The sequence below is a fragment of the Phyllobates terribilis genome, unplaced genomic scaffold (assembly GCF_046119375.1).
Source record: "Phyllobates terribilis strain yellow unplaced genomic scaffold, ASM4611937v1 Scaffold_1__5_contigs__length_1240528914, whole genome shotgun sequence".
Taxonomy (NCBI): Eukaryota; Metazoa; Chordata; class Amphibia; order Anura; family Dendrobatidae; genus Phyllobates; species Phyllobates terribilis.
In genome coordinates, this window is record NW_027362761.1 from 129055511 (window position 1) to 129079079 (window position 23569).

A 23569-nucleotide genomic window follows, 5' to 3' on the forward strand; every position below is an offset into this window, starting at 1 on the left:
ATAGGAACTGGTGCATGTGTAGCACCCTGAGGATTCGGCTGCTACAGGAGTATTGCACCTCAACCCAGAGGTGTGATATTCCACTCCCGGGTAAGGATGGAGTGTGGAACTGAGCTCAGATAGACTGCATGCACTACATACATCCCATTCCAGAGGAGCAGGCCGACGGCACTCCCACTTAGAAATGTGCAGGTGCGACCGAGCCTGTTCCTGGCTGGAGTGGGAGGGGGGAGGAACATCCCATGTAGTGTAGGGGCAGATAGGGGGAGCAGTCTGGGTAGTGGTAGGAGCTCATTGGGTGCTGGTCACCTGAGCTCACACATAGAGGGATATATAAGGAGGGCACCAACTTAGAATCAGGGTCAGTCAGTCAGCTGCAGAGGACAAGTCAGATGCAGAGAGCAGGAAACAGCAGCCCTGGAGAGAGAGAGAGTGGAGTGAAGAAAGACCCAGAGGGGGACAAAGAAGGGACCCAAGAACCCAAATAAGAACACCGGGTGAGGAGTCAGCAAGAGGGTACCGGAACCCAAGCTGGTGGGGGCAAAGACATTCCCCAGCCAGAGACCGGAGACCGTGGGCAGTGTCTGTCACGGTCACCCACTACATTCACCCTGAAGGCACACCACAGGAAGGGTCAGGGAACCTAAGGCCAAAGGTTGCCCAACAGAAGGCCCGAGGGAGCTGGACTTAGGTGAATCACTGGTGGGGACGGCTGAAGTAAGGACAGAGGGAGAGCTCAGGGCCACGCTCCGGACTTGTTTGGGGGTTGGCCGGATCCAGGACCTGGTGGACGCAGCACGGCTCGGGAGGTCACTTGGAGCTAGAGTGACCAGGAACATCTGCAGTAAGTAAAGACCCTTAACTGCACTACCCGAGTCTGTCATCATTACCGGCTGCACCGCACCACCACAACCCCCATCCTCTGCGCCTGTCCCCTCTGAGGCTATACCCCTCCCGTTGGGGGTTATCCCACCAAGCTGCGCATCCACCATCAGCCTCAGCGGACCCTGCTGCAGCGGCGGCCACAGTGACCGCATCACAACGGGTGGCGTAGTCGACACAACGAACTTTAATAACATCAGTAAAGACTGCCACATAACCCTGAGCTTGACGCCCTGGGCACGGGACCGGGTCACAGCCGCTCGGAGACTACAACCCCCCATCTGATCCGGTGCCGGGTATTCCCCTCAAAAAGGAATATGTCCCAGGGGGCGCGTCAACTTTGGCGTAGTCGGCAGGATTACGTGCCCGCAACACCCGGGTACTGCGTGCCTGAAGAAAAGTGCAAGTTTACCTCAGAAAGAAGTCTCCCGCCGGTTCCGGAGGGTCCACGCCATCGAACTCCATCACCAGTCGTTTCCCGCCGATTGTCCGCCATTTCCAACTTGTTCCCGCCATCTGCAGAGTTTCCCGCCACTGGGCGACGCTTCCCGCCAAAACCGCAGATTTCCCGCCTTGGAAGAGCAGCGGACGCCATTATGGGCGTGCCAAAGGAGGGCAGGAGGCCACCTCCCATCGTGGGCCGGGACAGAAAATGGCGCCAAAAGTGGAAACCGCCCCCACCAACAGAGACTGTGATGCTGGAGGTGTCTGTCAGCGTGAAAGAACTCCCCCTGGAGCTGACAGTCACCGAGTTGCCCCGGGACCGCCCTCTAAGTGGGAGGAGACGAAAGAGAAGAGAAAAGATGGGTGTCGCTTGGAGGAGTCTAGAACGAGCGCACCCGGAGGCGAGGTGTCCAGAGCAAGAGCACCCGGAGTCGAGAAGAGGAAGAGTAGACCCGGGAATGGAGCGGCAGCAGAGCAGCACCGGCCCGCTGGCCAGGAGCCTGCAGAAGGAAGAAGGAGGAGAGCAGAGCAGCACCGGCCCGCTGGCCAGGAGCCTGCCGGAAGCAGAGCAGAGCAGCACCGACCCGATGGTCAGGAGCCTGCTGGAGTCAACAACCCCGCTAGGCTTAGCGGAGATCCTGGCGCAGCTTCCCCGAGATCGGGAGTGCGCGCGGAGTGCCCTGGAGGGCCTCGCGGGAAGGATGGCCCGAGTGCAGAGGGAGATCCTGGCGGAGTGGGGCCGGGAGATGGCCCAGCAAGCTGGAATCCGTCCACGGAACCCGCTCCCTTGGAAGAAGACACCGACTACCTCTGCGGATGACGCGGGAGGACCCAAGGCCGGAGACGGCGCAGAAGAGGGAGCGAGACGTATGGCAGCAGGTAAGGGGGACGCCTATACCCCATACCGGAAGACCACCCACCTGCCCCAGCTCCCCGTCGCAGAGCCCGAAAGTCCCCCTGCCGTACCCGAGACCGCCATGACACCGCCACCGACTAGGCCCCGACATGAAGCCGCCGTCGCGACCCCAGTGACGTCACGCGTCGTGACCCGGAGCGTGGCGAAGGAAGGGAAGCCTCCGGCCTGGTCGCAAGGCCTAGCGTTTCCGGGCGCCGCATCCCCAGCAGAGCCATCTACCTCCGCGGAGCCTCCGGCCTGGTCGCAAGGCCAGGTGGCCCAGGGTGCCGCCGTGTTAACAGTTCCATTTACCGTCCAGATGCCCCAGGCCTGGCCGCAAGGCCTGGGTAACCTGGGCGCCCCCACCATCGCGCCCGCACCCGTAACATCAAGGGTGCCAAGTCTGGGAGAGGACCCCTTCAGCCAGCTAGCGTGGCCGGACGGGCGGCCCTTCATCTGGCCCAAAGAATTCTTGGAACTGGAGCGACAAAAGAAGTTAGGTCCCCTGTGTGAGCCCCTGATCCCGGCTCCAAAGCCCGTGACTCGGGTCTCGCCTCCACTCGAGGAAGCCCAGTTCGTGTGGGACCCCACGGGAGAAGATTTGATGGGGTTCACCGGAGAGACTCGGGCAGCTGCAGCAGAGCGTACCGAGTGTTGCCGTCAACAGCTGGCAGAGTTCAAGAGAGAGCGGGAGGAGAGGCGGGCCAGAGAGCAATGGGCCCGGACCCGCAGCGCGGAGCAAAAGAGTCGGACCAGAAGGGACCCCTATGCAGCAGATCGTCCCCGTACCATCGGGACGGTAATAAAGTTTAATGCGCAGCATGGGTGGGGCTTCATAAAGGACCGGAACACCATGGGTGACGTCTTCGTTACCCGACGGGATGTCGAGTCTCACCTGCCAGAGGGTCACAAAGGCCGTGACCTCTACGTCGGTGACGAGGTAACGTTCACCCGGCACAAGTGTGCCAAGGGACCTTACGCCCTCCACGTGCATCGCCTGACAGAGGAGGAGTTGCGGTGTAGGGAGGAGGAGCCAGAAGACCCGGACGGGTTCAAGGCTAGAAGGTACTATGACTGAAATAGTACAAAGGAGATGTAAATAGTTACCCGTCGGGGTACCCAAGTAACCGTGGCTGCTTTAAAGTTTAGTCCCCGTTGGGACCAGTGAACAGTTTAACCCGTGTGTCCCCTACCCAAACCAGGCTGAGGACTGTGAGCAGCCATCCCATTCCCTTTACTTGGCCGGGGACTGAGAACGGCCAAAACTTCCCTGTACATAGTTGCGCTTCCTAAGGCGCCCCCTACTGGTTTTATGAGAAACTGCTTATCAAAAGACTGTCGCACTTTACCTGGTCACGAGTTGCACGGTGACCAGAGGAGGAAGAAAGAAAGACGACGAGAATGTTATAATGATGTCTATATGAAAAAGTTATATATATATAATATTTTATATTTTTTATATGTTTATAAAAATTTGTATGTTTTGGTGTTTTTGTCTTTGCAGCCCGAGGACGTGCTGTGATTTACCAGGGGGGAATGTAGCACCCTGAGGATTCGGCTGCTACAGGAGTATTGCACCTCAACCCAGAGGTGTGATATTCCACTCCCGGGTAAGGATGGAGTGTGGAACTGAGCTCAGATAGACTGCATGCACTACATACATCCCATTCCAGAGGAGCAGGCCGACGGCACTCCCACTTAGAAATGTGCAGGTGCGACCGAGCCTGTTCCTGGCTGGAGTGGGAGGGGGGAGGAACATCCCATGTAGTGTAGGGGCAGATAGGGGGAGCAGTCTGGGTAGTGGTAGGAGCTCATTGGGTGCTGGTCACCTGAGCTCACACATAGAGGGATATATAAGGAGGGCACCAACTTAGAATCAGGGTCAGTCAGTCAGTCAGCTGCAGAGGACAAGTCAGATGCAGAGAGCAGGAAACAGCAGCCCTGGAGAGAGAGAGAGTGGAGTGAAGAAAGACCCAGAGGGGGACAAAGAAGGGACCCAAGAACCCAAATAAGAACACCGGGTGAGGAGTCAGCAAGAGGGTACCGGAACCCAAGCTGGTGGGGGCAAAGACATTCCCCAGCCAGAGACCGGAGACCGTGGGCAGTGTCTGTCACGGTCACCCACTACATTCACCCTGAAGGCACACCACAGGAAGGGTCAGGGAACCTAAGGCCAAAGGTTGCCCAACAGAAGGCCCGAGGGAGCTGGACTTAGGTGAATCACTGGTGGGGACGGCTGAAGTAAGGACAGAGGGAGAGCTCAGGGCCACGCTCCGGACTTGTTTGGGGGTTGGCCGGATCCAGGACCTGGTGGACGCAGCACGGCTCGGGAGGTCACTTGGAGCTAGAGTGACCAGGAACATCTGCAGTAAGTAAAGACCCTTAACTGCACTACCCGAGTCTGTCATCATTACCGGCTGCACCGCACCACCACAACCCCCATCCTCTGCGCCTGTCCCCTCTGAGGCTATACCCCTCCCGTTGGGGGTTATCCCACCAAGCTGCGCATCCACCATCAGCCTCAGCGGACCCTGCTGCAGCGGCGGCCACAGTGACCGCATCACAACGGGTGGCGTAGTCGACACAACGAACTTTAATAACATCAGTAAAGACTGCCACATAACCCTGAGCTTGACGCCCTGGGCACGGGACCGGGTCACAGCCGCTCGGAGACTACAACCCCCCATCTGATCCGGTGCCGGGTATTCCCCTCAAAAAGGAATATGTCCCAGGGGGCGCGTCACATGCATGAACCCAGCAACTGTTTAAATTAAATACCGCTGACAGATTTTCAATGGCATCTAAATGGCTAACAGCAACTAGACACACGCCAGCTATACAACATACCTAGAATCTACCACATGTGAAGGGATCTCAGCTCTACACTTTTAAACCCCTGGACATTTATTCACTTTTTAATGCGAGAATGGGTTAAACAGTAGCCTGCTGTGGTTTTGGAACCTGAAAATGCTCTCAAAATGTAAAGTTTACAATATTACAGAAGAAATACATTGCCAAATTCTGCAAATTGTTCTGTTGTCTACAAGAATTAAATTAGAACAGAATCTACGAATAAGTTAAAGTCCTGCGGATGGTTCTCTCATGACAGCATTACTTAACAGCAAACTGATTGATGGGTAAAGTAGTAAAAAAACTTCACTGATATTGTGCTAACTGAGCATGACAGAAAACCACTATTTACAAAAGTAAAAAAAAAAATAACCCTTTTACATGAATAGGGTAAGAATGCTCTTCATATATTTGATGAGAACAATTAATACATTTATTAAAAGTAAAAAAAAAAGTTAATATTGAAGATATAAGCAGCCATGGGTCATCATTTGTCTTACCAAGTTGTACATTATGTTGATCTCTTAATTTTTTAAGGCTGTTGACTGCTATATTAAGATACATATTTTTACTTCCACATCTATCATAAATGGACTTTTCTTCTGCCAAGGCCTAGATAAAAGCAAAAGATGAATTATCAAATGGATCATTTTTTTTATAGTTAGTTATTCATCTATGTTATTCCAATTTCCTGGTTAAACTTACCTGCAGTGACATGTTTTGGCTGCGCATGCCACTAATGTAAGTAGGCTCAGCGGCATTACTAAAGGAGTAAAGATCTACAGTACAGACCAGAAGTTTAGACACATCTTCTCATTTAAAGAAATTTCTGTATTTTCATGACTTTGAAAATTGTACATTCACACTGAAGGCATCAAAACTATGATTTAACACATGTGGAATTATATACTTAAAATAGTGTGAAACAACTGAAAATATGTCTTATATTCTAGGTTCTTCAAAGTAGCCACCTTTAGCTTTGATGACTGCTTTGCACACTCTTGGCATTCTTTTGATGAGCTTCAAGAGGTAGTCACTGGAAATGGTCTTCCAACAATCTTGAAGGAGTTCCCAGAGATGCTTAACACTTGTTGGCCCTTTTGCCTTCACTCTGCGGTCCAGCTCACCCCAAACCATCTCGATTGGGTTCAGGTCTGGTGACTGTGGAGGCCAGGTCATCTGGCGTAGCATCCCATCACTCTCACTCTTGGTCAAATAGCCCTTACACAGCCTGGAGGTGTGTTTGGGGTCATTGTCCTGTTGAAAAATTAATGATGTTCCAACTAAACGCAAACCGGATGGAATAGCATGCGCTGCAAGATGCTGTGGTAGCCATGCTGGTTCAGTATGCCTTCAATTTTGAATAAATCCCCAACAGTGTCACCAGCAAAGCACCCCCACACCATCACACCTCCTCCTCCATGCTTCACGGTCGGAACCAGGCATGTAGAGTCCATACGTTCACCTTTTCTGCGTCGAACAAAGACACGGTGGTTGGAACCAAAGATCTCAAATTTGGACTCATCAGACCAAAGCACAGATTTCCACTGGTCTAATGTCCATTGTGTTCTTGAGCCCAAACAAGTCTCTTCTGCTTGTTGCCTGTCCTTAGCAGTGGTTTCCTAGCAGCTATTTTACCATGAAGGCCTGCTGCACAAAGTCTCCTCTTAACAGTTGTTGTAGAGATGTGTCTGCTGCTAGAACTCTGTGTGGCATTGACCTGGTCTCTAATCTGAGCTGCTGTTAACCTGCGATTTCTGAGGCTGGTGACTCGGATAAACTTATCCTCAGAAGCAGAGGTGACTCTTGGTCTTCCTTTCCTGGGGCGGTCCTCATGTGAGACAGTTTCTTTGTAGAACTTGATGGTTTTTGCAACTGCACTTGGGGACACTTTCAAAGTTTGCCCAATTTTTCGCACTGACTGACCTTCATTTCTTAAAGTAATGATGGCCACTCGTTTTTCTTTACTTACAATTTGTATTATGGCAAGAAAGAAGCAGCTAACAGTCTATTCAGTAGGACTATCAGCTGTGTATCCACCTGACTTCTGCACAGCACAACTGATGGTCCCAACCCCATTTTTAAGGAAAGAAATCCCACTTATTAAACCTGACAGGGGACACCTGTGAAAACCATTTCCGGTGACTACCTCTTGAAGCTCATCAAGAGAATGCCAAGAGTGTGCAAAGCAGTCATCAAAGCAAAAGGTGGCTACTTTGAAGAACCTAGAATATAAGACATATTTTCAGTTGATTCACACTTTTTTGTTAAGTATATAATTCCACATGTGTTAATTCATAGTTTTGATGCCTTCAGTGTGAATGTACAATTTTCAAAGTCATGAAAATACAGAAAAATCTTTAAATGAGAAGGTGTGTCCAAACTTTTGGTCTGTACTGTACTTTCAAGCCTTTGTGAGAAAATCAGATGGGAGAAAGCATCGTGGAAGAATTCATGTATACTTGTATGTAGCAGAGTGGTTAGGTGAAAACATTTCTACATAGTCTTAGAGGGAATGTGTTGTGATTTTTATTTTTGTATTAATTATATAATCAATTATTTTTAAAATGTTGGGTTTTAATATTTCTGCAGCCACTAAGGGCTGTCAATTTTATTTGCTGGTGTGCAAGTGTCTGAGCATGACACTTGCATACCACAAATACACAGCTCCTGGGCAAAGGAAACTAGACAGTGTCCGACCGCATCGCCTGCACTGTGGCTAACTCAGCCAGGTGATATTTTATTGAAGTCCAGAGTCGTACTCTGACCTACAATTTCTCCCATCACCGCTTGCACTGTGTTCAGTGGCAAACGGTGACAGGAGGTCCGAGGCAGCAGCATTGAGCACAGGTCACTCAGCCTGGTATTGTACTACTGTCAGGCTATCAAGCGGTTATCTCTGCTGGAAAAAGTCTTGGCCACATCCCTGCTTTGAAAGGTGAGAACTGATCTGCAAAAAGGACTTCTTCCAGCGGTCAGAACATGGTACGTCAGGCTGCCGACCTGTGCGCACGCCAGCTTCATCGTAGTGTTGAGCACAGCAAAGAAAAATGATAATTACCTACAGCTAATGTGATTTTCCCAAACCATCTTTCAGAGGAAGTATCCACTTCCAGGAAGAGGAGACCTACAGACTAAAAAGGCGGAACCTTCTGTGTACCTCAGTGCGTTTACAGAGCATAAGAGGTAGCCACACAGTTAAAAGACACCAACATATGTACTTGAAACTAAGTTGAGAGTTTTTAATTACACCTAGTGGGGGTGGGGAGATATTCCACCACCACAAACATAAGGGAGGGAATAAGCATGGTGTGGTCATTATTTGGGTAAATCAAAGTTACCGGTAATTATTTTTTCCCTACACCCTGACCGCACCATAGAGAGATTAAAATAGGAAAAATCCTTTAGGGAAGGACCATTGCTGAAAGAAACTTTCAAGAGGAGAGGTCAGAATACCCCCAGATCCAACCTGTAGTGCTTAAAGAAGGTAGAGGGAGACGACCAGACCGCAGCTCTGCAGATCTGATCAATGGAAGCATTAGCGCTTTCCGCCCAGGAGATGTCCATGGCTCTTTTAAAATGAGCCTTAATATTTTGAGGAGAATCTTGACAGAGTAAGCCAAAGTTATGGCCATTCTAACCCACCTAGCTGTGGTGGACTTCATAGCACCCTTTCCCTTCTTGGGACCCTGAAACAAAAACAAGCAAGGAAGAGGACTTCCGCCAGGGGCCTGTGACTTTGAGGTATCTAAGGAGGCACTTCCTTACATTCAAGGAATGAAAGACTAGCTTGTATTGAGATTGTATTGAGTCACAAAAAGAAGGGAGGATTATTTACGGCGATCTACGAAACCTGGAGACTACCTTCGGGAGAAAAGCTGGGTTAGGCTTGAAGATCATCCTATCCTCCAGTAAGGTCGTGAAGGGTGGGTTAACCAAGATGGCCCGTAATTCACCCACCCGCCTAGCCAAGGTTAGGGCCACTAAGGGCAGTTTTCAGAGTGAATACTCCTACAGTGGTAGATGAAAAGCTCAAAAGGGTCTTGTGTAAGGGCATTCAGGACTACACTGTGTGCCAAATTATTAGGCAAATGAGTATTTTGATCACATGATACTTTTTATACATGTTGTCCTACTCCAAGCTGCATAGGCTTGAGAGCCAACTACCAATTAAGTAAATCTGGTGATGTGCATCTCTGTAATGAGGAGGGGTGTTGACTAATGACATCAACACCCTATAAAAGGTGTGCTTAATGATTAGGCAACTTTCTTTCCTTTGGCAAAATGGGTCAGAAGAGAGATTTGACGGGCTCTGAAAAGTCCAAAATTGTGAGATGTCTTGCAGAGGGATGCAGCAGTCTTGAAATTTCCAAACTTTTGAAGCGTGATCACCGAACAATCAAGCGTTTCATGGCAAAAAGCCCACAGGGTCGCAAGAAGCGTGTTGGCCAAAACAGGAGCAAAATAACTGCCCATGAATTGAGGAAAATCAAGCGTGAAGCTGCCAAGATGCCATTCACCACCAGTTTTGCCATATTTCAGAGCTGCAATGTTACTGGAGTATCAAAAAGCACAATGTGTGTGATACTCAGGGACATGGCCAAGGTAAGGAAGGCTGAAAAACGACCACCTTTGAACAAGAAACATAAGATAAAACATCAAGAATGGGCCAAGAAATATCTTAAGACTGATTTTTCAAAGGTTTTATGGACTGATGAAATGAGAGTGACTCTTGATGGGCCAGATGGATGGGCCAGAGGCTGGATCGGTAAAGGGCAGAGAGCTCCACTCCGACTCAGACGCCAGCATGGTGGAGGTAGGGTAGATGAACTTGTGGGACCTTTTTGGGTTGAAGGTGGAGTGAAGCTCAACTCCCAGACCTACTGCCAGTTTCTGGAAGACAATTTCTTCAAGCAGTGGTACAGGAAGAAGTTGGTATTGTTCAAGAAAAACATGATTTTCATGCAGGACAATGCTCCATCACATGCATCCAAATACTCCACAGCGTGGCTGGCCAGTAAAGGTCTAAAAGAATAAAAAATAATGACATGGCCTCCTTGTTCACCTGATCTGGACCCCATAGAGAACCTGAGGTCCATCATAAAATGAGAGATCTACAGGGAGGGAAAACAGTACACCTCTCGGAACAGTGTCTGGGAGGCTGTGGTGGCTGCTGCACGCAATGTTGATCGAAAACAGATCAAGCAACTGACAGAATCTATGGATGGAAGGCTGTTGAGTGTCATCATAAAGAAAGGTGACTATATTGATCACTAATTTTTTGGGTTTTTGTTTTTGCATGTCAAATGTTTATTTCTAAATTTTGTGCACGGATATTGGTTTACCTGGTGAAAAGAAACAAGTGGTTTTTTTTTTGGTTTTTATTAAGTTGCCTAATAATTCGTAATAGTTACCTGCACAAACAGATATCCTCCTAAGATAGCCAAATCTAAAAAAAAACCCAACTCCAACTTCCAAAAATATTAAGCTTGGATATTTATGAGTCTTTTGGGTTGATCGAGAACATAGTTGTTGATCAATAATAAAATTAATCCTCTAAAATACAGCTTGCCTAATAATTCCGCACACAGTGTAGATTTAGATCACACGGAGCTATTCTACGAACATTTACCAGCCTGGAAGCAAAAGAAGCTTTGATAAACCTATGCACCAAAGGTTGGTCAGTGATCTTTTAGGTAAAGACTTGACGTTTTAGTGTTCTAGTGGAAAGGTTTCTTTCTAGGCCTTTCTGAAAAAACTCAACATTTCGGTAAGGCTAACCTGTTGTGTTCATGGCCTTCACCCAGAGAACTCTTGAAATGTATTCCATACTTTAGTATATCTAAAGGGAGGTAATCTTTTTCCTACTTAAAAAGGAGAGCAGAAACTAAGTCCTGTGACAACCCCCTGGCTAATAATAGTCCCCTTTCAAGTTCCAAGCAGTCAGGTGTAGGTTGTGAACCTGAGGGTGGAGGACTGGGTCCTGGGACAGAAGGTTGGGATTGTCAGGTAGTATCCAGGCGCCTGAGACAGACCTAATTCTCAGCCAAGTAAACCATGATTTCTGGGCCAAAAGGGGGCAAGTATGACTTTGGCTCCATTCTCCAGTTTTCTTCAACATGATTGGAATTAGAGGAAAGGGTGGGAAGGCGTAGGCTAGGCGAAAATTCCACTTCTGTAGAAGGGCATGCACCAAACTTGGGAATTTCCCTGGATTAAGGGAGAAAAGGTGTTTCCACCTGGCGATTTACCCTCGTAGTGAATAAATCTATTTCCGAAAGACCTCAAGGAACAAACTGACTGAAAATCTTTGGATTCAATGAAAGTCCATTCTCCTGTGCTGAGTGGATGGTGACTTAGGTAGTTTTCTAACACATTCTGTGACCGTTTTAGGCGCCGGGCTCATAGGGATAAAATATTTTCTTCTGCCAACCGCAAGGTTTTCCCTACTTTGGTAATTAGTGGACCTGATCTGGTCCCCCCCTTGGTGATTTATCTAATGCACTTGTTTTGCTGTTGGACATGATCACTACATTTCTCCCTGCAACCCACTAAAGAAATTTGTATAGCCTCTCTTACTGCTGTAAGTTCCTAAAAGATTATCAAATCTTATTGTAGTATCCCATAGACCTTAAAGAAAAGTGACCGCCCAGGTGGGCTCCTCACCCTTCTGGGCTCGAATTCGGGGTAACTACCATCGGTTATTGAATTGTCCATGGAACTCCTTTTAAGAGTTTTTTTTCTGTCCATCCACCAGACCAAGGAGACCAGACCCTCTGCTGACCATTGGAATTTCTTGCCCAACTAGTCCATACTGTAAGGATCTCCCAGTGAAGGAATCTTATGAATCTGGGCTCACTGGACAGCTGGAATCATGGCTGTCAGGGAGCCTAACAGACGTCACTCCCCTTACTGAAGTCTCCTGAAACCTCTGAACGGTCAAGATTTTCTCCTGATTCTCAGAATCTTCATTTGTGGGAGGAAATAATGGTGACTGGTTGAATCCAAACAGATCCTAAGAAAAACCCTGAACCTGTAGGTTGTATTCTTGACTTGCTCTTGTTCACCATCCAACCCAGATCTGATAAGATAGCTAGGACCTGTTCAGCTGCCCTTACATAAGGAAAAGGACATTCTAATAGTACTCCATTTAGACAATTTCCTTATGGGAAAATCAGTGGAAGACAGTAAGATGCCATTTCTGCCACTATTTTGGTGAAAATTATGGGAGCTATAGAACAGAAGGCATTGCTACTGTAAATGAAGATTAAGGTCTCCTGATTTTTAACACTATTAAGATATTTCTGATTACCTGGGTGGATCGGAATGTGGTAATGTGTGTCCTTCAGGTCTATCACTGACATGATGCAAAACTGGTATAGTAGTTTTATACTGAATCTCAAAAGTTTCCATTTTGAATTTTGTGTTTTTTAAATAGCAATTCAGAGATTTTAAATTGTTAATCGTTCTTTGAGAACCATACGTTTTGTTTCACTAGAAACAGATTGCTGTAGAAACCTTTCCCAAGGTCTGCTGCTGGTAATCTGACCAGTACCTATTTTTCTAACAGTTTCAGAACTTCCAATTCAAACGTCCTCTGGTTCTTTGTCCCCACTACTCTCCTGGCGTCATGGTTGCTGCGTCTTCCTTGTTTGGGATAGGCTTATTGAACAAGAACCCCCCTGATTTGCGCTTTACCTTTTCCCCCAGGTAGGTCCAATCCCTCCTAATGTCCTCTTTCTGGTTTATCCTCCCCTTACCTTCAGAACCCCAAAAGGAGCTTTTGTAAATTGAGAAAAAAAAAGAAAATTATTTTTCTTATCCGATCTCATCTAAAACAGAGTCGAACAAATAACCCCCTTGACAGGGAATAGCACACAGCTTAATTTTAGACTGGAAATCTGCTGACCATTTATTTTAGCCAAACACTATGTGGGCAGAGCTTGAAAGGGCAAAGGAGCAGGTGGCAAATCTAATACTGTTCACAGATGAGTCCGCCCAAAAAAAAAAAATCATCTGCCTTCTGAATAGTAGGCAAAGCCTCCAACAGTTAGATTCTCAGATAGGGAATAAATGTCCAAGAGACTAATTTCTATAGTCATTTAATTATGGACCAAGTTGTACAAGTCGACGATTTACTGGGTTAAAAAGGAACAAACCACTGCTTCCCATGCTCCTCTTAAAAAAAAAAAAAAAAAAAAAAAAAAAAAAAGCGTCAGCTTTTCTCACTTAAAGGTCCTTAAGAGATTCGAAATCCAAAGGAAGAGAAACTTAGATATTTTAGCAACCGCCACATCAATTTTAGTTTTTTTCCCAAACTTCAAAAAAATCCTCCTCAAACAGGTATTTCGCCTTAAGTGTGTTAGGGGTTGAGACTGTCTTAACAGGTTTTTTCCATTAATTTTTAATGAGCGAAAGTAAACTCTTATAGACCAGAAACACAATGTTTATGCTCCACTAAGCCACTGTCCTTGACAGATATGGGTTCTCTGGGAGATTTTACTCTCATGGTAGAAGCAATTTCCCTGTAGCTATGAAAAGCATAGTTGCCTATATTCACCAGAGGATGATTCCGTAAACTACCAATTACTTCCCCAGTTTCCTCTATTTCTTCCTCAGAACTAGAGTCCGAAGGAAAAGAATGTTTGAGGAGGAGGAAGGAGAGTTGGTCTAACGCATTTTCCTTCTGAACGTACTCTTAACTTAGTCTTTAATAACCTAAATCTCCTGAAACAGGGATGGAGATTCTTCAGCCAATGTTTTCTCAATAGGAGCAACAAAGCCTTTTAAGTATAAAAGTAAGGAAAGTTTACCTCTACATTAGGCACATTCCTGGCTCTTGCCACCACCATTCTAGGCCTAGCCTAAGGAATACATTAACAACAATCAATGAGCATGATATATCACATCTTAAGGACTCACCCCATCCTATGCATTGGAAACTACCACGGTAGGAGGAAGTTTTGGGTCATTTGTATCACCGTTGGGCATTACTGGATCGTCCATGCTGCCACTGTTTCCCACTGTAGCTTCACATCGGCTGCCAGCAGAAAGGAGTACTATCAGCTTCTTGTATCCGCAGCGGGCGGGGGCTACTCCCCTTGGAGATAGGTGTCTTCACTCACCAGAAATCTGATCAAGCTTTCCGAACTCTGAAGCGGCTGGACCGACTGTGCACCTGCGCCTCCACTTACCCAGTGGGGCCCCTGAGGAAGCTACGTTTCTAGTAGCGATACGCGTGGGGTTTTCCAGCATTCCTCCCCACCACCTGCCTCAACACTCAAGTCATCTTTGCGATCTTTTATTTACCTACATCATCTTTTGTCTGATTACTCCATGCAGTCTTTCCACTTTGCAGTAGTGTGTCTATAGTATGCCTCTTTACCTTTAAACTTGGTTACAAGGATTAACAGGCTGGGTCTTTATCCCAAAAGAAATCCACATACCCATATAGATATTTATCTACTCTTGCATCTCCATTAATTAGGATCCGTGATTGGCATTTCAAACAACTCCAAGCATTTTTTTTGCACTTTATTGGTGTGCATTTGCACTGAACCCTTGTGTATTCATTTATAGGGATTTTTAAGGTGTTTTTTTTTCTAGATGCTCAAGCATTTGCACTTTGTTGGTCATGCACATTACCACCAATGGAGGTTGTGGGTTAACCACCCTTTTTCATTGCATACTAATGTAATCATGACTATGTGGTTTGACTATTCTAAAAGATTTCATGAATAGATATCTTCACTGATACCTGTTGTTGTTGGTTTGGGGAATATTTGTGGCTATATTGTTGGGCCAGTATTGTATCAACTTGGGCTGTTTTTTAATGTTCATGTTTTCTGTATTTAATATGCGTTATTAAAAAATTTCATGCATATATATTTTTGTGAGATCCCCGTTTTTGCATATCTTTCTCTCTTCCTTCTTTGCTTACATGCTGAGAGCAGAGCAGCGGACCCCTCCCTATATTCCTGCAACTTCAGGGAAAAACCTGGAGGTCAGCAGTCCAAGTCAACGGGAGCAAGGGATCCACTAACTGCTCACCATAGGAATGCCTTCTGCAACCCCTGAAGAAATTTCTCCAGGTACATCACTCCGTATCCCACAGGGCTGTAAGGTCTCCTCTACACAGGAACAGGAAACCACACTAACGCTTATGGAGAGGTTCCGCCTTTTTAATCTGTAAGTTCCCTGTTCCTGGAGAAGGTCGGTCTCACATCTGAATGAGGCTTTACTGCTGCGACTGCAAAAGCACTTTGTAGACGCAGCAATAAAGCCTCAGTCAGGCATCCCTGCATTGCACATACCTAAATTAGGCTATATATACTGTGCAGAGCCCAGTATCTAATCCTATCATGTGTAACAAAGGATTAGATAAATGGCTCCGCTGACTGTCACACATGATATTATGTATCTAATACTGTCAAATGACAATCTGCTAAGTAGGGTGTCAAATTCTATCATGTATGCTACAGTGAGTAGTGCCAACTAACAGAATCAATGCCTCCAGCCATCCTGTTATACTGTCCATATGTCAGTATCACTTTGAAGTAACAAAATGGTTCTGCATTGTGATCCTAAACTTCATCCTCCCTTGTCCTTTTTGCAAACCTCAAGAATGGAAGGGGAGGAGTGAAAGACAAATGCGAGCAGATCCCACCCACTGCAGAAATAGTGCGAGCTAGCAGTACACTAAGTTTTCATGGCATATTTCAGCAGCTTCTCCATGATCAGCTGCAAATCACTGGTTTTTGGCCACAATGTATTAGTCGGGGCTACTACATGTGGCCTTACTCTTATAGAAGAACGGTCAAACACTGGCAACTGAATCGTGCTTCTTTGTTTCCAAAATAATCTGGTTGTAGAGGCAGTTTTGGTTTACTCTGCCATTTGGAATATATACACAGCACTAGTGGAGTCAGAAATATCAAATTGAAAGCATTTTTTTTTTTTTTTTTTTAGTTTGTATATCCATAAGAAATTTAAAGGAAGCCTTGTAAAGGGATCATAATAACTTGAATCAAGCACTAAAACTATAAGTGACTCAACCTTCAATTCCTAGGATACATCCAGTTATAAAACTCTTATTAACCTGAAAATTCAAACCCAGCTAACACTATTAAATTTTACAATTTATCACCCTGGAAATCTAGCCAGCATGGGTGATATTTGTGTGTAATTCTCTAACTTTTCTCTTTTCAATCTAATGTGGCAGAAGTTCTGAAAGTCAATGCAGTTGTGAGTAAATATGTGATATACACCAATGTGCAAGTGATAACCATAGAAAAAAAAAACTAAACCTTATCAAAAGCCTCCTGAACAGTTGCAGATTCCTTCAAAAATTCTTCAACAAAGGCGTTTACATAGCGCTGCCTTATTTCATGGGGAACTTTACATCCACTTTCCGTTGTAACATGGTGCCTTTTACGCGTAGGTATCTAAAGTTTTCAAACATAAAAATTATAATGCACTTTGTGTACTATTAGCAAGTTATCATTGAGAACTACCTTTTGATGAGGTGTGTATTAAAGGGAATCTGTCATCAGGTTTTTGCTACCCCATCTGAGAGCAGCATAATGTAGGGGCAGAGACCCTGATTGCAGTGATGTGTCACTTACTGGACTGCTTGCTGTAATTTTGATAATATCACTTGTCTGCTGCAGATCTACCAGCTCTCTGTGTACTGAGCTCTGCATAACCCTGCCCCTACCCCTCCCCCACCCATCACCAATTGGCAGCTAGCTGCCCATGTACAGTGTACATAAAGCTGACAAGGGGGTGGGAGGGTTATACAGAGCTCATAAATATGCTCGACTACCTGGCAGCAGATTTATTAGTCCTCTAGTGATAATCTCCACCGCACTCAAAAGCACTACAAATACTGGCTGGTGACGAGCTCATGCAGCCTTTATCTATCCCTCAAGATGGCTGGAACTTCATTGTAAATAAGCCCCTGTATTTTGTGTCACCCCCACCTCATTATAGATTGTAATCTCTTACGAGCAGGGTCGTCATTATTTTTGCTTTAATTATTGTATTATCTTTAGCTATGTTACTTATGACTGTTGTATATGAACCTCTGAATTGTAAAGCGCTACGGAATATGTTGGCGCTATATGAATAAAGATTATTATTCTTCTCATGAGTGATTTTATAAAAACTACAGCAAGCAGTTTAAGTGGCTGCTCTCAGATTACGTGGCAAACACCTGGTGACAGATTCTCTAACTTTCCAGCTAGTCACATTTCCTAAATCCAATTCACAATCTCCATGCCAGTTGTCTACAGTAGCAAACTGTCTGAAACACTTCAGGAATGACAAGAACCGGTACTTCACTATTTCAGATCACATTGTTATCAACATCAAATGCACCATGTTTTGCAGACTATCCAGTGTTTTTTGGGATATTAAACAGAAGATAATCCCGCACATAAACTGTTTATATAGCAAGAATTACCTTTAATGGTGTTGTTGGCATGGTTCTTTTCTGTGGCAGGATAGATTTGATACATGTACTTCCTTGAACTAATCCACTTAGCTGACTTCTAGCTGGTAAAACTGGTTGAACTTCCACTACATTAAGACAAACTGTCAACATATAAAGAAAAAAGATTAAATATATTGGCTTTACTTGCTCCTGTTTTGTTTTTTTTTGGGGAAAAATGGAGCAGAAAAAAGGCAGCTCTCTAAAGTTGTGGACAATCGCTTTAACATTGATGACCAATCCTAGGTCATCAATGTCTAATCGATGGGTATGAGACACCCTGCAGCCCCACCGATGAGCTGTTCTGGATGGCGGCAGTGGCTGGAACTGCCCAGTAACAGAGCTGCTCCATCTACCCTTAGTGGCCACAGGCGGGTACTGCACTTCTGCCCTGTATTGATTTGAATAGGGGGCGGATGTGCAGTACCTAGCCATGGCAACTATCAGACTGAGCAGCTCCGTAACTGAGCAGTATCGGCAGTCTCCGGCACCCAGAACAATTCATCGGTGGGGCTGCAGGGTGTCTCACTCCCATCAAACATTGATGACCTATCCTAAGTATAGGTCATAAATGTTCAAGTGATGGGCAACCTCTATGTGAATGAAAGAAAGCCATCAAACTTAATTTCTGGTTCAAACACATTTTTAGCCTTAAAAAAAAAAATTCATCAAAAAGAGGTTCGCTAAGAACAAGGTCTCGGGAGTCAAGTTTCTTCAGACTGCAGCCTTTCCTAACACGTGGCTAGGTTGGGCAACCATTTATATTTTTGTTTACATTCTTGGATAACCCCTTTATGTGGAACCATGTTCTCATTGAACAAATAGCTGCCAGATATAAATTCTGAGACTGTAGTTAAGCCAAGTTAAGCTAGCCATACACATTACTTCTCTCCCAGTTCACCAGTGCATAGCAAAATGGGTAGTCTGTATGAGGGAGTAACGCATGGCCTAGGGTTTGTGTTCTCTTTGAGACAGCAGATGTCAAACTCTTCTGGTAGCAGCTTATGGAATAAAAGGATTGAGAGACTGAATTCCTATGTCATGTACTCCTTGCCGAACGCTGCGCCTCTCAATTGTAATAAATGAGTCTTCCAAACAGAAGTCCTGCCCATATTACTGAATTATACTATAGTAGACCAATCCAGACAGCTATTAACTCCTTTAAAGGAAATCGGTCACCAGGTTTTTGCTACCCCATTTGATTGCATCATGTACTCAGATTCCAGCGATGTGTCACTTACTGGGCCACTTGCTGCAGTTTTTAAAAAGTCTTTTTTTATCTGCTGCAGATATAGCAATGCTCTGAATGCTGTGCTCTGTATAACTCTGCCCTGCCCACACCACTGATTGTAAACTGTGCATAGGCAGAAAGCTGCCAATCAGTGGCAGGCATAGGGTTATACAGAGCTCATGAACAAATTACTACATGGCAGCAGGATTACTGCTCCTCTAAATGATAACCACCTGCTGAAAAAACTACAGCAAGGAGCCCAGAGACATTGCTGGAATTAGGGTCACCGCCATCTAATCTGAGAGCTGCATAATACAAAAACCTGGCGACAGATTCCCTTTAACCGGTTCAGGACCGCCCACTGTACATAAACGTCGGCGCTGCCTGGGCTCTGTGCAGCGCCGACGTTTAAAAACGGTGGGTGGTCCCGCAGCGCTCAGGACCCCCAGGGTCCTGCTAGCGCTGCGGTACCAGTTCAGAGCGATAGCTCTGACATGTGGCATCATGGGGACCTGATTGGATCAGGTCCCCATGATGTTAACCTGTTCCTATCTTCTAGATGCCGCGATCCATAGCGATCGCGGCATTTAAAAGATAGGGACAGCCGGTGGTCGGCGATCGGGACCCCCCACATACCTGTCAGCGGCGGGGATCCCGGTGCTGTGACCTCTGACATCGAGACCTGATTGGCTCAGGTCTCGATGATGTCAGCGTCACACCAGCCAATCAGAGAGATCACCAGGGAAGTTTGTTTTAGCAACAAACTTTCCCGGGCGATCTGCCTGATAAATGCAGTTTCTCCTCCGATCTCAGTGAGAGAGCAGAGGAGAAACAGTGTGACAAGAGCTGTCAGCCTTGCCACTGTGAAAGTAAAAAAAAATAAAAATAAAAAAGAAAGTAAGAGTTAGGGTTAGGGTTAGTGAGTCTGTCAGTCCAGTCAGATCAGTCCAGTCAGATCAGTCCAGTCAGATCAGTCCAGTCAGATCAGTCCAGTCAGATCAGTCCAGTCAGTCCAGTCCAGTCAGTCCAGTCCAGTCAGTCCAGTCCAGTCAGTCCAGTCAGATCAGTCCAGTCAGATCAGTCCAGTCAGATCAGTCCAGTCAGATCAGTCCAGTCAGATCAGTCCAGTCCAGTCAGTCCAGTCCAGTCAGTCCAGTCCAGTCAGTCCAGTCAGATCAGTCCAGTCAGATCAGTCCAGTCAGATCAGTCCAGTCAGATCAGTCCAGTCAGATCAGTCCAGTCAGATCAGTCCAGTCAGTCCAGTCCAGTCAGTCCAGTCCAGTCAGTCCAGTCCAGTCAGATCAGTCCAGTCAGATCAGTCCAGTCAGATCAGTCCAGTCAGATCAGTCCAGTCAGATCAGTCCAGTCAGATCAGTCCAGTCAGATCAGTCCAGTCAGATCAGTCCAGTCAGATCAGTCCAGTCAGATCAGTCCAGTCAGATCAGTCCAGTCAGATCAGTCCAGTCAGATCAGTCCAGTCAGATCAGTCCAGTCAGATCAGTCCAGTCAGTCCAGTCCAGTCAGTCCAGTCAGATCAGTCCAGTCAGATCAGTCCAGTCAGATCAGTCCAGTCAGATCAGTCCAGTCAGATCAGTCCAGTCAGATCAGTCCAGTCAGTCCAGTCCAGTCAGTCCAGTCCAGTCAGATCAGTCCAGTCAGATCAGTCCAGTCAGATCAGTCCAGTCAGATCAGTCCAGTCAGTCCAGTCAGATCAGTCCAGTCAGATCAGTCCAGTCAGATCAGTCCAGTCAGATCAGTCCAGTCAGATCAGTCCAGTCAGATCAGTCCAGTCAGATCAGTCCAGTCAGATCAGTCCAGTCAGATCAGTCCAGTCAGTCCAGTCCAGTCAGTCCAGTCCAGTCAGTCCAGTCCAGTCAGATCAGTCCAGTCAGATCAGTCCAGTCAGATCAGTCCAGTCAGATCAGTCCAGTCAGATCAGTCCAGTCAGATCAGTCCAGTCAGATCAGTCCAGTCAGATCAGTCCAGTCAGATCAGTCCAGTCAGATCAGTCCAGTCAGTCCAGTCAGATCAGTCCAGTCAGATCAGTCCAGTCAGATCAGTCCAGTCAGATCAGTCCAGTCAGATCAGTCCAGTCAGATCAGTCCAGTCAGTCCAGTCAGATCAGTCCAGTCAGTCCAGTCAGATCAGTCCAGTCAGATCAGTCCAGTCAGTCCAGTCAGATCAGTCCAGTCAGATCAGTCCAGTCAGATCAGTCCAGTCAGATCAGTCCAGTCAGATCAGTCCAGTCAGATCAGTCCAGTCAGATCAGTCCAGTCAGTCCAGTCCAGTCAGTCCAGTCCAGTCAGATCAGTCCAGTCAGATCAGTCCAGTCAGATCAGTCCAGTCAGATCAGTCCAGTCAGATCAGTCCAGTCAGATCAGTCCAGTCAGATCAGTCCAGTCAGTCCAGTCAGTCCAGTCAGATCAGTCCAGTCAGATCAGTCCAGTCAGTCCAGTCAGTCCAGTCAGATCAGTCCAGTCAGATCAGTCCAGTCAGATCAGTCCAGTCAGATCAGTCCAGTCAGATCAGTCCAGTCAGATCAGTCCAGTCAGATCAGTCCAGTCAGTCCAGTCCAGTCAGTCCAGTCCAGTCAGATCAGTCCAGTCAGATCAGTCCAGTCAGATCAGTCCAGTCAGTCCAGTCAGATCAGTCCAGTCAGATCAGTCCAGTCAGATCAGTCCAGTCAGATCAGTCCAGTCAGTCCAGTCAGATCAGTCCAGTCAGATCAGTCCAGTCAGATCAGTCCAGTCAGATCAGTCCAGTCAGTCCAGTCCAGTCAGTCCAGTCCAGTCAGTCCAGTCCAGTCAGTCCAGTCCAGTCAGATCAGTCCAGTCAGTCCAGTCAGATCAGTCCAGTCAGATCAGTCCAGTCAGATCAGTCCAGTCAGATCAGTCCAGTCCAGTCAGTCCAGTCCAGTCAGTCCAGTCCAGTCCGATCAGTCCAGTCCAGTCCGATCAGTCCGTCCAGTCCGATCAGTCCGTCCAGTCCGATCAGTCCGTCCAGTCCGATCAGTCCGTCCAGTCCGATCAGTCCGTCCAGTCCGATCAGTCCGTCCAGTCCGATCAGTCCGTCCAGTCCGATCAGTCCGTCCAGTCCGATCAGTCCGTCCAGTCCGATCAGTCCGTCCAGTCCGATCAGTCCGTCCAGTCCGATCAGTCCGTCCAGTCCGATCAGTCCGTCCAGTCCGATCAGTCCGTCCAGTCCGATCAGTCCGTCCAGTCCGATCAGTCCGTCCAGTCCGATCAGTCCGTCCAGTCCGATCAGTCCGTCCAGTCCGATCAGTCCGTCCAGTCCGATCAGTCCGTCCAGTCCGATCAGTCCGTCCAGTCCGATCAGTCAGTCCAGTCCGATCAGTCAGTCCAGTCCGATCAGTCAGTCCAGTCCGATCTGTCAGTCCAGTCCGATCTGTCAGTCCAGTCCGATCTGTCAGTCCAGTCCGATCTGTCAGTCCAGTCCGATCTGTCAGTCCAGTCCGATCTGTCAGTCCAGTCCGATCTGTCAGTCCAGTCCGATCTGTCAGTCCAGTCCGATCTGTCAGTCCAGTCAGATCTGTCAGTCCAGTCAGATCTGTCCAGTCAGATCTGTCCAGTCAGATCAGTCAGTCCAGTCAGATCAGTCAGTCCTGTCAGATCAGTCAGTCCTGTCAGATCTGTCAGTCAGTCAGTCCTGTCAGATCTGTCAGTCAGTCCTGTCAGATCTGTCAGTCAGTCAGTCCTGTCAGATCTGTCAGTCAGTCAGTCCTGTCAGATCTGTCAGTCAGTCCTGTCAGATCTGTAAGTCAGTCAGTCCTGTCACATCAGTAAGTCAGTCCTGTCAGATCAGTCAGTCAGTCCTGTCAGATCAGTCAGTCAGTCCTGTCAGATCAGTCCGGTCAGTCCAGTCCGGTCCCGTCCTTTCAGTCCGGTCCGTTCAGTCCAGTCAAAAAATATAAAAATAAAATGGCCCGTCAGACTTATACCGCAGAGGAGGTGTATGCCCTGCTGTGTTCTGACACTGATGACAGCGCAATCTCAGATGGAGATATGGATTTTGAGGGCTTTAGTAGCGGCGACACTGAGAGCCCAGAAATGAGCAGTGATTCTGTTCCATCCTCAAGCCCAAGGACCAGTACAGCAATAGGGGCAAATAGCGCTACTGGAGAAACGTCTCCAAATCAGGGAACACTGCCCAGTACAAGCGCTGTCCCTGCTACTAGTGAATTGGCGCACGCCAGTGTACAAGGGGCGTTGCCACATGATCTAGCATTTCCCAGATGGGAGGCTTCAGATTCGGCTGCTCCATTCAGCCCTGATTTCAACGCCATTCCTGGTATAAATGTGGAGGTGGAAGATTTTGGACCAATTCATTTTTTTAATTTGTTTTTTACAGACAGCTTGCTAGAGCATATTGTCGTGCAAACAAATTTATACGCGTCCCAATTCATAAGCCAGAATCCCCGATCTTACTATGCTAGGGCAAATTTATGGACACCAACTAATGTCCCGGAAATAAAAAAATTTTTAGGACTTACATTTGCCATGGGGCTTGTTAAAAAACAGAGCATTCGATCCTACTGGTCCAACCACCCTGTTCAAGCCACCCCTATGTTTTCAGTCATTCTGCCTAGGACCCGTTATGAAATGCTCATGCGGTTTTGGCATTTTAACGACAATAGTCAATGCCTGCCCAGAAATGCCCCAGAACATGACAGGTTATATAAAATTAGACCCATCATTGAAAATTTGTCAGAAAAATTCTTAAGCCTCTACACCCCAACACAAAATATTTCTATAGACGA

General features: G+C 46.8%; 1 protein-coding gene across 1 annotated transcript in view; it reads right to left on the reverse strand.

Annotated features, from left to right (window-relative positions):
* Positions 1 to 23569, reverse strand: part of LOC141228647 (RNA exonuclease 1 homolog) — a 195430-nt gene that overhangs the window by 91085 nt on the left and 80776 nt on the right. Inside the window, exons 5-7 of the mRNA XM_073667344.1 lie at positions 17535 to 17665; positions 16378 to 16515; positions 5572 to 5683 (exon numbers count right to left, since the gene is read on the reverse strand). Of these exons, the coding sequence (XP_073523445.1) occupies positions 5572 to 5683; positions 16378 to 16515; positions 17535 to 17665 (381 nt within the window). The remainder of the gene's footprint in view (positions 1 to 5571; positions 5684 to 16377; positions 16516 to 17534; positions 17666 to 23569) is intronic.